This window comes from Schistocerca americana, chromosome X (genome assembly GCF_021461395.2).
Source record: "Schistocerca americana isolate TAMUIC-IGC-003095 chromosome X, iqSchAmer2.1, whole genome shotgun sequence".
Taxonomy (NCBI): Eukaryota; Metazoa; Arthropoda; class Insecta; order Orthoptera; family Acrididae; genus Schistocerca; species Schistocerca americana.
The window spans coordinates 728831556-728844874 of NC_060130.1; the positions used below are offsets into that span (position 1 = coordinate 728831556).

Below are 13319 nucleotides of genomic sequence, written 5' to 3' on the forward strand. Positions count from 1 at the left end.
AATTTACACTCTTCAGACAATGTGAGACTGTTAAAATGTCCCCACTAAACACTGCAACTTTTGAATTTTTTCATGTAAATTTATCTATACAATAGATAATTGTAATGTTTAAGGGGGTCCTTAGGGATTCCACTTCCAATTGATGAGAAAAGATGCACACTGTAGAAACTTATGTTGATATAAGTGTGAAATGAATATTTTAAATTGTAATGCATTGTTGTGTGTAATAATGGTCCATCAGATATTTTTCGCTGTTAGTCATTTCCTTCAGTTCTGTTGCTAGAGTATATTATGTTTCGACATAAACTTGTCAAAAAAATGAAAGTTAGAGAAGAAACATGGTTTACACAGTGAATGAGAGATAGAAGAAGTAATACAAATAATAGTCGCAATATCAGAACCAGGAGATAGTGATGTGGAGTCTGTGTGCTCAGAAATAGAAAATAATGTGGAGTCTGTGTGTTCAGAAATAGAAAATAATGTGGAAGGAATGGACATGGCTAAAGATGTTATTGAAGGAAGGGACAATGAAGAAGTGATTGATGAGATTCAAATGCTAAAGACACCTACATACATGATGAAAAATGGAATGATATGACAGTCAATGTACAAATAACCAAGCAGGAATCAGAAACAGGATATTTTGTCTAAATATAGTGGTTTTTTAGTGACTTTCAGGAGAGTGTCTTCTATTATGGAGACTTTCATGTTGTTCATTAGAACTAATATAGTAGAAAAAGTTGTAAAATACACAAACCTAAAAGCAGAGACAGTCTGCAATTTATGGAATGTGACTCTTCTTTTTAATATATGTAATTGGATCCCAACAAGTACAACAGAAATGTTCAGTTTCATAGGGCTCTTTGTAATTATGGAAGCACTGAAAGCTAAAAGATAACCATATACAACAAAGGAAAATATTTCCAGCTTTATTTTCAAGAAATAGGCTTTCTGAACTTCTTTTGTACATCAGATCTGATGAGATGACCATTAGAGAGGAGCGGAGACAAATAGACAAATTTTGTGCATTTAGAGAAACATTTACAGCTTTCACACATGAACACTGTGCACACTATTACCTAAATAGTCATTTGAGATGGGATGAGAAACTGGTAGCTTTTCTTGGGAAATGCCCTTTTATGGTTTACATGAAGTCCAAATCAGCTTGATATGGCATAAAAATTTGGGCCCTCTGCAGTGCTTCATCTTCACATGCTTTCAACTTACAGGTATACTCAGGGAAAAAAGGATCTATGTAAAAGAATCAAGATGCTAGAGTTGTAATGGACCTTACATCTCTTTTCGTAAGTGTTCCACTTGCACAGGAGCTATTGAAGCAAGCGCCAACCTTTACTGGTATATCTGTATTTCCAACTAATGCCTTGTTAAACACAATTTTTATCTATGTTCGCATCCAATGAAAATCTAACCCTAGTATCATATGTGCCTAAAAATAACAAGGCAGTAATTCTTTTGAGTTCTGAACACCATAATGCCAACTGTGGCACAGAAAAGGAGGAGTTTAAGCCCAATATTATTCTACACTAGAGGAAAACTTAAAGTTCTGTTGATACCATGAACAAAATGGCAAATGAGCATTCATGCAACAGGACTACCAAGCTATGGCCATTTGTACTATTCTTGAATGTGATTGATGCAGCAGCCAAAAATGCCTATGTTATTAGGAACAAAAAATGTCCTGACTGGAAGGCTCATGCACACAACAGAAGGAGAAAATTTTTGTTGTATCTAGGACAAGAACTTATTAAGCCTCATGTGAAGCAAAGAATGCAGGAACCAAATCAAATGCCTGAAAACACAAGAACAAAAATTAAGAAAATATTTGTTGGTGAAGATGCAAGTCCAAGTACAATGGCACCTCTGCAAGTGACTCCCATGTTGGACTTTGCAAACTGTGTTCTAGGAAAAATGACCGGAGATGTAGAACAAAATGTGGCAAGTGCTATTGTTGTATGTGTAGTCAACATGCAGTTATGAAAACGAAACGTATGCAGAAATTGCACTTGTGGCGTAGAGCGCCATAAAAATCGATATTTGTTCTGTGCGTAAGTGGGCTATCTTTGAGGAGAGGGCTTTGGAGAGCATGTTCGACGCTAACGGCAGTTAGCCTCCGGACTTGTATCTGTGTAGACGCTAAGCGTGAATAAATCTGTATACGAGAGAATTCTAGTTGTTTACCTACAACTATACCATATTCCCTCACTGGTGACCCCATTTTTGTGTAATACGCATCTGAGTTACCGCCTGAAGGTTATTTACGCGCCTACCACGTCGGGTTTCTCCGTGATCGCGAGGGCCTCTGTTCAGCTCCAGACAATGGCCTTTCAGCATTCACCGAGATTCCAGCAACATCTCTCCAGCACTCCTGCCGTTGTAGTGGACATGTGGACATGCCGCAAGAATCTTCGGAATCCTTCAGCCAGAACATGCAGTGGAATTCATCGAGTGCCGCCAGTTTCTTCCAACTGCCAACAGTCGCGGACTCTGGCTTTGTTAGCCTGGACCTTCCCACATGTTCTCCACAGAGTGTTGGTCGGAACATTTCTACTCCTGTGTCGAACACACAATTCAATACAGTTCGTGGCGCCAAGCGAGGTTTTGCTACTTTGGAAAATCCAGTAGTAAATTCAAACTCGAATCAGTTCCCGCCACGTGTGTATCCTTCCACGCCAGCTAGTCAACGGGTGTTCAATGCTCGCCAAACAGCAAATATCACACCGAGTGTGCATCCTAGTGGATGTGTGTGGGATCCTTGTGTTGCTTCTAATCAGGTCAACAATTCTGTGCTGGATAGTAATTACTCTGACATCTACAACCAGCCCCACCACTCACGGTCGAGTGAATACTGTGTGCATAACGGACATTCACCTGCGAACTTAAGCACTTGTGGCTTCTCTCCGAGCTACCACATCAATGAGAATGCACATTTTGACTACGATCCTCACACCGTTTGAGCGTCCGTCACTTCTCAGCCACCCCCCCAGCGTCAAGTGAATTTCGCGATTCCCGCATTACGGGACGCCAATAATCCGGATTCGCAATCTTCTGCATGCTCTACTTCCGTCCGAAGTAAGAGGCGCACCTCCACAGTGACTGCAGTGCCGAATCTGCCGAAATTACCAGACCTCAAACCCGCTCACCCGGAGTTCTGGTTTAACCTGGTTGAGCAAACATTTAATGTCTGTGCTTTGGACGACGACACACGCTTCGCCTGCCTCATGAACCATCTTCACGACCGCGTCGATTTAATTTATGATCTGGTCAAAGCACCCCCCCTAGCAGGGAAGTATGCTGAGGCAAAACAAACGATACTGGAGCGCGTCTCTAAAACCAGGAGAGAAAATGTGCGACAGCTCATCTACGAAGAGTGTCTCGGTGACAGGTCTCCGTCCCAGCTGTGGCGGTGCATTCGTCTTCTCGTCGATGAGCAAGTTATGCCTGATGACACGCTCACAGAAATCTGGACTGAAAAGCTGCCTTTGCCTGTCCAGACTGCAATCACTGCGTATGAAGACAGGCCAGTAAATGAACGTTTACGTGCCGCCGACAGAGCATACTCCGCCAGGCAATGTGAGCTCCGTGCACTGCATTCTGGACGTGACTGCACTAAGAGGCTTTCTGATGCCACGCCCTTGTCTGGTGCTGCTGATAACAAGTTTTTTAAACTAGCCGCCCTGCCTGCACCTTCAACTCCTCGCAACGACAGTGCATCGGCCTCTGTGGAAGACTCTGGGGCACATACTCCATCACCTAGCAACTACCCACAAGGGCACAGGCCCGCCCAACCTTACTGTTTCTTCCACGCAAGATTCGGGGAGCAAGCTCGCAAATGCCAGTCACCGTGTTCTTACCCAAACTCCAACCGCAGGTAGGCTACGGTGCCACCTCCTGCGATGTACACAACGGGCACCATCCCACGTTGCACTCCGTTTCGGACAATAACAGTAAGTGTGGTCGAGACAGGTGTATGTTTTCTGGTAGACACTGGCACAGACGTCTCTTTGCTGCCGGTTCACCTAGCAACCAATAAAGTGCAACCACACAAAACAGTACTTCGTGCAGTGAACTTGTCTACCCTACAGTGTTCGGGTTCCACTTTGTATACAGTGAAACTTTCGCCCGAGTGCAAGCTGGAGTGGACGTTTCTAGTGTCAACAATTGAAGAACCTATTCTCGGAATTGATTTCCTCAAGCACTATCAGTTGTCACTAGATTTTGTGCCAAATACTGTGTTTTACCCCTCCCTTAACAAACATATTCCTTTCGCTTCGCCGAGTGACAGTTCGGCTAACACCAAACATGTGTGCTGTGCTAAGAAGTGTGTAAACCTATCCTTGGAGCTGCAATCTTGGACAAACAAGTGGCTAGTGGAGTGCGCCAAGTCTTCTAAGTTGTGGATGGAATGTATGGAAATGCTGCTGCATCTCCACGACATACATCATGAGTTGGCCTCCAGACAACAACGCCTCACGGCACTACAAGCAGACAACTTGTCGGCTACAGACAAGGTCAGTCCGTGCCAATCTGGTGTTCCCGTGCCCGCGCACGTTAATGACAATGTTGTGAACTCTGTAAACTGTGTCAGCACCCCCTTTTGTAATGATAGGGTATGCCCGAGTGCTCATGCTCCTTGCGTTCCGAATGGAAAATTAACTTGCCAAGCTTGTGGCAATGAACTACGGCCATCTGCTGTCCGGCCACGCCCACTCGTGCCTACAGCGCTCGTAGTGGCACGGCCCGCTACCAAGAACCAGTGTACCAACCTCACCCATGTTAACACGTGTGCGGCCTTTACGCAGCCTACGAGCGGGTGGCACACCTGTACTTCCGTGCCCTCAGCGCCACAGCTTGGCCCATCCGCCACTGCCTGCTCCACTTCACGGACATCTGACTATCGTGCCACGCCACGTATTGCAGTAGTCACTAATGGCACAGTTCATCAGTTACGTCTAACCGATGGGCCGCCCATATTGCAACGTCCACGCTGCCTCAAGCCGGAATTTATGAAAATTGCAAAAGAACAATTGGACGATCTGTTACAAAAGGGAATAATTGAACCTTATTCTGGTTGCTGGGCTAGTCCTATCCTGTTTGACCAAAAGAAAGATGGTACTTGGCGTATGGTCGGAGACTATAGGCGTTTAAATGCCTGCACCATCATTGATAAATATCCGGTCCCACACATCGCAGACTTCAATCATGCGCTCGCAGGTGCAAAGTACTTCTCTGTTTTGGACTGTAAGCACGCATTTCATCAGATTCCTATGGCTCCGGAGGACATTGAAAAGACTGCCATAACAACTCCCTTCGGGCTGTTCCAATACAAATTTATGCCGTTTGGGTTGAAAAATGCACCCCAAATGTGGCAGCGTTTCATCAATCAAACTTTATCCCATCTAGACTTTTGTTTCATATATATGGACGACATATTGGTTTTTGCTTCTACTTTAGAACAGAGTGAGGAGCGTGTTCAAGTCGTGACAGATATTTTAGCAGCCGCTGGTATTGAACTGAACAATAAAAAGACTCAATTGCACCAGTCATCCGTCACATTCCTAAGTTATGTTGTGTCATCGGACGGTCTGACACCACCACAGGACAAGATCAAGCCTGTTCTCGAGATGCTACGCCCTCAGACCTACGGGGAATTACGCAGGTTCATCAGAACAGTTAATTATTACCGGAAACATTTGCCAGCCGCTTCTGCGGTGCAGGCTCCTCTCACAGATGCTCTCGCTGGCCCACAAACTTCTGGCACCCGCCAGGTACCATGGACACCAGACATGGACAAGGCATTTAATGAACTCAAACAGCTGTTGGCCTCCGCTGTCACTATTGCTCACCCACGGGCGGACGCCACAATGTTTATCACTACTGACGCTAGTGACAATGCTATCGGCGCAGTACTGAGTCAAACATACAACGATGTTATGACCCCCCTGCAGTTATTCTCAAAAAAGCTAAACAACGCGCAGAAGAAATACTCAGCATTCGACAGAGAACTACTTGCAGTTTACGAGGCCATAAGACACTTGAGAACTGATGTTGAGAGACGAGATTTCTATGTGCTCACTGATCACAAGCCGTTGGTTCCTGCCATAAAAAATCCTGCGGCTGATCCGCCCCCATGACGCTTTCGTCACATCGATTACATGTTGCAATTTACAAATGACATTTGCTACATCCGAGGAGCGGAGAATGTGGTCGCTGATTTTCTCTCGCGTGTTGGTGCTGTCACAACCTTAATTGACTTAACGGACCTACCTCGGTTGCAATCGGCAGACCCCGATACCATGCAGCTAATTTCAGACCACAGCTCCTCTCTCCAACCGGTATGCTCTACTTTCCCTGGCATATCTGACTTAGTGTGGTGTGACGAATCAACTGGTACGTTGCGGCCATTCATTCCTAAGCCCCTTCAACGCCAGGTCTTTGACAAACTACACACATTAGCACACCCCGGTGTCAAAGCCTCCACCCCTCTGGTAGCTGAACGGTTTGTCTGGAGAAACATGCGCCGTGACTATCAGTCTTGGGCAAGGGCATGCATGGTGTGTCAACAGAACAAAGTTTCCAGGCACACTTCTCCACCCCTTGGCTGTTTTGCCCAACCTCCAGGCCGGTTTCACCATGTTCATGTCGACCTCATAGGCCCTTTGCCCCTCTCCGAGGGTTTCCGTTACTTGTTTACAGGTATTGACAGTATGACTCGGTGGGCTGAGGCTGTGCCTATTCCGAACATTACCTCTGAGACAGTAAGTCGAGCATTCTTAGATTCGTGGATCTCTAGATTTGGCTCACCTGTTTACCTCACCACTGACCAGGGGCGACAATTCGAGTCTTCAGTTTTCTCTGACTTATGTAAAATGTGTGGTATTGTCAAAATTCATACTTCTGCATACCACCCCCAAAGCAATGGGCTTGTCGAGCGATGGCATCGCACCCTGAAGTCTGCCCTGCGTTGCCATGACCCACTATGGACAGAGGCACTGCCCTTCGTGCTTCTTGGCCTTCGTGCGACTTTCAAGGAAGACCTCAAGGGGTCCGTAGCCAAGTTTGTATATGGCCAACCTCTGGTTTTGCCTGGAGAATTAGTCACTCCGACCCCACTTCCACGGCCCTCTGAACTCCCTTCACTTCTCGAGCAGGTGCGCTTGCACTGCAGCAAAATTCAGCCGCCACCTCCGGCTGCTCATACACCTCCGCGCGTGTACGTACCGCGCACACTAGACTCTTGTGAGTACGTGTTTCTCAGAGACAACTCAGTCAAAGCCCCGCTTCAGTCGCCCTACCCAGGTCCTTACAAGGTCGTCAAACGCTCTGAGAATAACATGGATCTCCTCATAAAAGACTCTGTAACCACAGACTCACTCAACCGAGTGAAACCAGCTTTCATTGAGCCTCAGGTGAACCTCCCTGATTCTGCCCCTATTTCTCCCACTCCTGCTTCGAGCGGCCATCCATCTTCCCACACCATGCATTTGGGTATTGATTTTCCACAGCGTGTTCCTCTGCCGAGCACTGCTCCTTCTCCACGTTCATCTAATTCGAGTGGCCAATCTTTTCGGGGCTTCACTCCTCACAGCCCTCGCAGTCGAACTGCCAACCACTCGGATTCTACCATTGTGTTACCATCTTCGTGTGATAGCTCTTTGTCACGCCGTTCAACCCTCGCTGGCTCCTCGTTGCCTTTGGTCACGCTCCCTCGTCTGTAATCTGATCGCCCGAGGTTGTCTCCTGCACAGTCTAGTGCACCTGCCACCCCCCTCTTAGCAGATGCTTCCCCCTACCATGGCTTTCCCACACCTCCCTGCCTCCCTACCATTGCTCGTACAGGTGCCATCCAAGAATTCACAACACATGTGCACCCTGATGACATACATAAATTATCTGTTGTCGTAGATGGCGATACAGTGTGTGTGGTACTCGCGTGTGACAATATTGAGGGAGGAAGTGCAGAATCTCGTGTGGTGCGCCGGTTTAAATTGAGCAGAAGTGCTGCGTGTGGCAATTTGCGTGCCTTTGTTAGGCCTTCTGGCAAGGTGATTCTCCACCTGCCAGCTGACGAAGTGCTACACCTTCACTCCAGGACGGGACGTCATCTTCAGCCGCCGGCGTCGCTTGCTGACTTCACCGTCGACGTACCGGGCTTCACCCCCCGGTCTCCTACCAGTCGACCGCTTCCGCCTGACGCAGAAGAACTGTGCGTTACCTTCCTAACTTCTCACCCCCCCCCCCCCCCCCCCCCGATTCACAGGGACGTACTCCATACTGCGCGGGGGGGGGGGGGGGTATGTGGCGTAGAGCGCCATAAAAATCGATATTTGTTCTGTGCGTAAGTGGGCTATCTTTGAGGAGAGGGCTTTGGAGAGTATGTTGGACGCTAACGGCAGTTAGCCTCCGGACTTGTATCTGTGTAGACGCTAAGCGTGAATAAATGTGTATATGAGAGAATTCTAGTTGTTTACCTACAACTATACCATATTCCCTCACACTTATTCAAACTGAAACATGAGGAATTACAAATAGACATGACATTAGTGTGTTACTATATGCGATTACTTTTGTTTCTATACATCTACCATGTCTAACAATACATTTTGCTTTGTGGTACTCTGGTACACCCTCTCCCCCTCCCTCCTCATCTTGTGTCCTTTTTTTTTAATGTGGAAGGTTAAGAACGTGTCAGCTGAGTCTGCAAGGAATTACGTGATTAGTGTGAGAAGAAATGGCCACCAATGTGTTATCCAGCACCTCTTAAACACTAATAGTAGTTAAACTACTTATTGTTACTAGGAAGTTATTCAGAATGTGTGCTCCTGAATAATGAACCCGTTTGGACCAAAGTAACTGCTTAAAATCTTTATATAGTTTATTCTTATTCCTAGTACCGATTTTCATGAACTAAGCTATTAATGAAATGAATATATAACTTACAACAAAGGGAACTGTGAAATAACTACAAGGAGGAGCAGTAATCAGTAAACCCTGTTCTCTGAACAGATTTCCGCAGGAAATTTTTGAATTCACACAAGTAATTCGAAATAAATCCTATTGGGTTTCAGTAAACTCTATCTTGGCTTAGTAAGATACCCAAAATACGTTATCGTGTTACCTCATGCAATTAAGACTGCTATATATTCCAGCTTTTTAACTTTTTGTCATGTCTCTCAGTTTATATTTACATATAAATAGTAGTTTGTTTTGGTGCTTTACCATTTTTTGATTGTGCTCCTTTCAACTTAATTTTTACTTAGTTGCAATCCCAAGAATTTTATCTGCACAGCCTCTTACTTTGTATTTGGATGGAAATTTGTCACAGGTTTTAACTGCAAATAGTGAGCATATCCAAAGTTTAATGAAAGTAAACTGACTACAATTCATTTATTAATGTCCAAGAATCCTTCATAAGTAGCTGCTTCTAATACTGTTTTTGTCTTACCATTTTTTCATAATATTTGTATCATCTGCCAACAAAATAAGGAAGAATATGATTGAATTTCCTGTTGATGATAAGGCCATTATAGTTGGAGCACATGCTCAGAGATGACCAGGTTAGGGGAAGGAAACTGGTTGTTCCTTTTAAAAGGGGATATGGGGATATGATAGCATTCCTCCTAATCTATTTAGGTAAACTACAGGAAATCCACATGTGGAAGCCTGAATGAAAAGCTCCTTCCAAAAACGAGTCCAATCTCCAACACTGTTTGCACTGCAGCAAGGTCATCATGCAAAAAAAGTGTACAAGACTGGAGAATCTCATACAAAGTGGCCACCTTCACATATTTATACTACTCAGAACAAAAGGTATGAAATTACTTAGCATGATTTAGATTTTCTATGGTTTCCCTAATTTGCTTAAGGCGAACGTCCGTTTGGATAGTTTGCAAAGGTAACCGCCAATTTTCTGTCCCATCCTTGTCCACTCTGGCCGTGTGCTCCACTCCTATTGACCACGACGTCATTGGTACTGCAAATATTAACAATTGTGGCCTTTCTTCGACAGTTAAATGAACTTTTACTCAGCATTAATAAGCAGAGTCGCTCAAAGTAGTTCCATACTCATGGGATGAGCGGAGGGGAGCAGATGCAGGGATTCTACATCTCCTTTCTGGCCCAGGTCCTAGTGGAGGTTGTTTGCCGTTGCCCTCCTGTAACGAAGTGTGACGTGTGTATATGTGTCGTGTGGATGACAGTGATGAGTGCTTGTACAGTGCAGTTACGGGATTGTGTTGTTACACATGAAGGGAAGGGAGTGTGTGAAATCCAGTGTCGGCACATAGCCTGCTCCTCTTGATGAGCTTCAATAGCGTCGAGCGTAACTTCCGTATCCGACAGAGTTCATCAACAGTGTCTTTCACTTCATGAGTCATCGCAGGGAAGGTTTGGAATTTAATCTGAGACATTGGCGCAAAGAAGTTGACACCACCACTTCTCCTCCCCTTGCCGGCCAAATACTGGCAGTGAAAATTTCATTCACCATCAGGATTCGAACTGGCTTAACTTCGAGTCGAACGCCATAGCACAAATGTGTAGTAGCGACTTTCTTTGAGACTTCGGCTGCGGTGGCAGGTAAATTAATAATAACATTAATATTAACAATAATAACAATAGCAATATTTTAAACATAGCTGCACAACAGCAACGGTTTCACGTAATAAAATTATAAACAGCCGACCAGTTACAATGGATAAAGAAATTCTTTACCTAGGTTTCGACAAATATAAATTTGTCTTCTTCAAATGGCTCTGAGCACTATGGGACTTAACATCTGTGGTCATCAGTCCCCTAGAACTTAGAACTACTTAAACCTAACTAACCTAAGGACATCACACACATCCATGCCCGAGGCAGGATTCGAACCTGCGACCGTAGCGGTCACGCGGTTCCAGACTAAAGCGCCAGAACCGCACGGCCACACCGGCCGGCTGTCTTCTTCAGAAGGTAACAATTTTACATTAGTAAGGACTAATGTACCATCGCCGTTTTTACAATTGTCGGCATAGAGACATGTGTCAAAAATAAAATATAGCCCTAGAATTAGGGTTTGTCACGTTAATATCAAATAGCTCATGGATCTTGCAGAGCTCACAACTGACTGAGTGTAATCGGCGAGCGTAGTTACTCTGAAAGCAGGGCAGGTGGCGCTCGTGCCGAGAACCATGTGCCAATTGGCGTACAAAGGCAACGTGTAAATTATCAGTATTAATAATGTCCTAAGGTAAAGTAACACTAAACACTAAAAAAAGGAAGGAAATTAACACTCCCGTTGTAACAGTATGGGAGCATTGGTACAAATAATGTGTGTTGAGTTCTTGAACATTTGTACCAATGCTCCCATACTGTTATAACGGGAGTGTTAATTTCCTTCTTTTTTTTAGTGTTACTTTACCTAAGGACGTTATTAATACTGATAATGTAACGGCGATGGTACATTAGTCCTTACTAATGTAAAATTGTTGGCTTCTGAAGTAGACAAATTTATATTTGTCGAAACCTAGGTAAAGAATTTCTTTATCTATTGCAACTGGTCGGCTGTTTATAATTTTATTAATAACAATAGCAGAAATCGTAATAACAGTAATAATACAACAATTGTTACATTCCATCCTGTATTTTCCATTGTTTCACAATAATAATAATAACTAAGTGAATTAAGGAATAGGTTGAAATAGTTTGATATTTACCATTCATTATGTACATTGTAGAAAATCCCGACAATATCATACTAATGGACATGCCGAAGCAGCTGAAGAAACAGAGTGTTCGACGACCGAAGTGTTTCAATAAAATTGTGTTTGCCACGCTCATACCAAATCGCACCATCCCCAGGAATACAGTCGCCAAGTTTGGATCTATCTCAGTTCCAATGTCCTGTGGAAGAAAATATTCTTTACAAGATTCGCTTTATTTACATCGAGTTACAATAGATATCGTGAATGCATTGCATTTTACAGATGCCTAATGCACAGTCATTGTAAAACGTTTTCGGAGACTCCCGTATTTTGGCTGTGAAACGTGTCCGGATGTGAATCAGTACATTAACAAAGACGTAGATTGTAAATTTCAGATGATGTGGTATTTCTGTATTACATCAGGTACATAAAAATTAAAAGCACAATATCAATTTCGTCACTGACACCAAAATTATAAATTTTGTTTCTTCTCGACATGTAAAATGTATTTAGACACGAGAAAATTTAAAGACAACCCATTTTAACCTGTGATTAAAGATGAAAGACAGGCTCGAATGAGATGAAGTTGAAGAAATAAATCGACTGTGGTCTTGTTTAACAAATCATTCTGCCATTCATATCTATTAATACGGAGAAAGCACAGAAAACCAAAATCAGGATGGCCTGACGACAGTTCGAACCCTGTTCCTCCTGAATGCGAGGCATGTGTCTTAAGCATTACGGCAATTAATTTAGAAAACTGAGCCCTTGTCAACAAAAAAGAAAAAAGGCTTTGCGGTGTTTACGGTGCGGTAGCACCAAAAGTGTAATTTGTACATAAGACTTATAGTATGGAAACAATGTGTTCGGAGCATAGCTCTCGTTGTGCTGTTTAGTACATTATCAATCGATTTGTGAAGGGTTCAGATAATTTTTGCTAACAAGAATTAAACAACTGTTGATAACTTAAGTTTTAAACTATTATCAGTTTTTGTTACTTAACGCAAATAATGAGAGTGGCAGTAATTGCGCTATCCAGCTTTCTCTGTCCGTTTGAGATAACATTCATAATTCCTCATACGACCCTTACAGGAAAAAATTTGTGAGCATTAGCTTTCTTCATAGCCGTGCCAATATATTTCGTTACCGTTAGACCAATAAATTGTCCTTAAACTGACTCCATTGTAAAACAGTCGCCGAATAATTTTTTTCAGTACCTTACCTTGATAAGTTTTGCATATCACGTGTGGATGATCATTTATAATTTAGTTATATTTGAGATCAGTGTTTTAAGGAATAAGCATCATAGAATTTTACGTTTATGGTCTGGATTTGTTAACATGGTGTGTCATGGCCTAGTTCAAAGTCTAAAAATGTAAACTACCCAATAATTTGTACACAACTGTATGTATTGGGATGTTTGATGTTTACAGACATAAGCATGTATAAATTCTGATGTATGTAGAAATTCTGAGAACTCTGAATGCTTCTTTAGGTGCTTTGATTTATTCAGCATCTACGTGCGTCTCTTCATACAAATCTGTATTACGATATCACTGACATTCACCTATTGTAGGACCTTAGAACATATTCTGAACTCGAAAATAATCAGTACATCCGTCG

The 13319-nt window shown here is 43.5% G+C and overlaps 1 protein-coding gene across 1 annotated transcript in view; it reads right to left on the reverse strand.

The window, feature by feature from the left end:
* LOC124555772 (facilitated trehalose transporter Tret1-2 homolog) overlaps positions 1 to 13319 on the reverse strand; it is a 313195-nt gene that overhangs the window by 25911 nt on the left and 273965 nt on the right. Inside the window, exon 8 of the mRNA XM_047129820.1 lies at positions 11709 to 11895. Coding sequence (XP_046985776.1) covers positions 11709 to 11895 — 187 coding nt within the window. The remainder of the gene's footprint in view (positions 1 to 11708; positions 11896 to 13319) is intronic.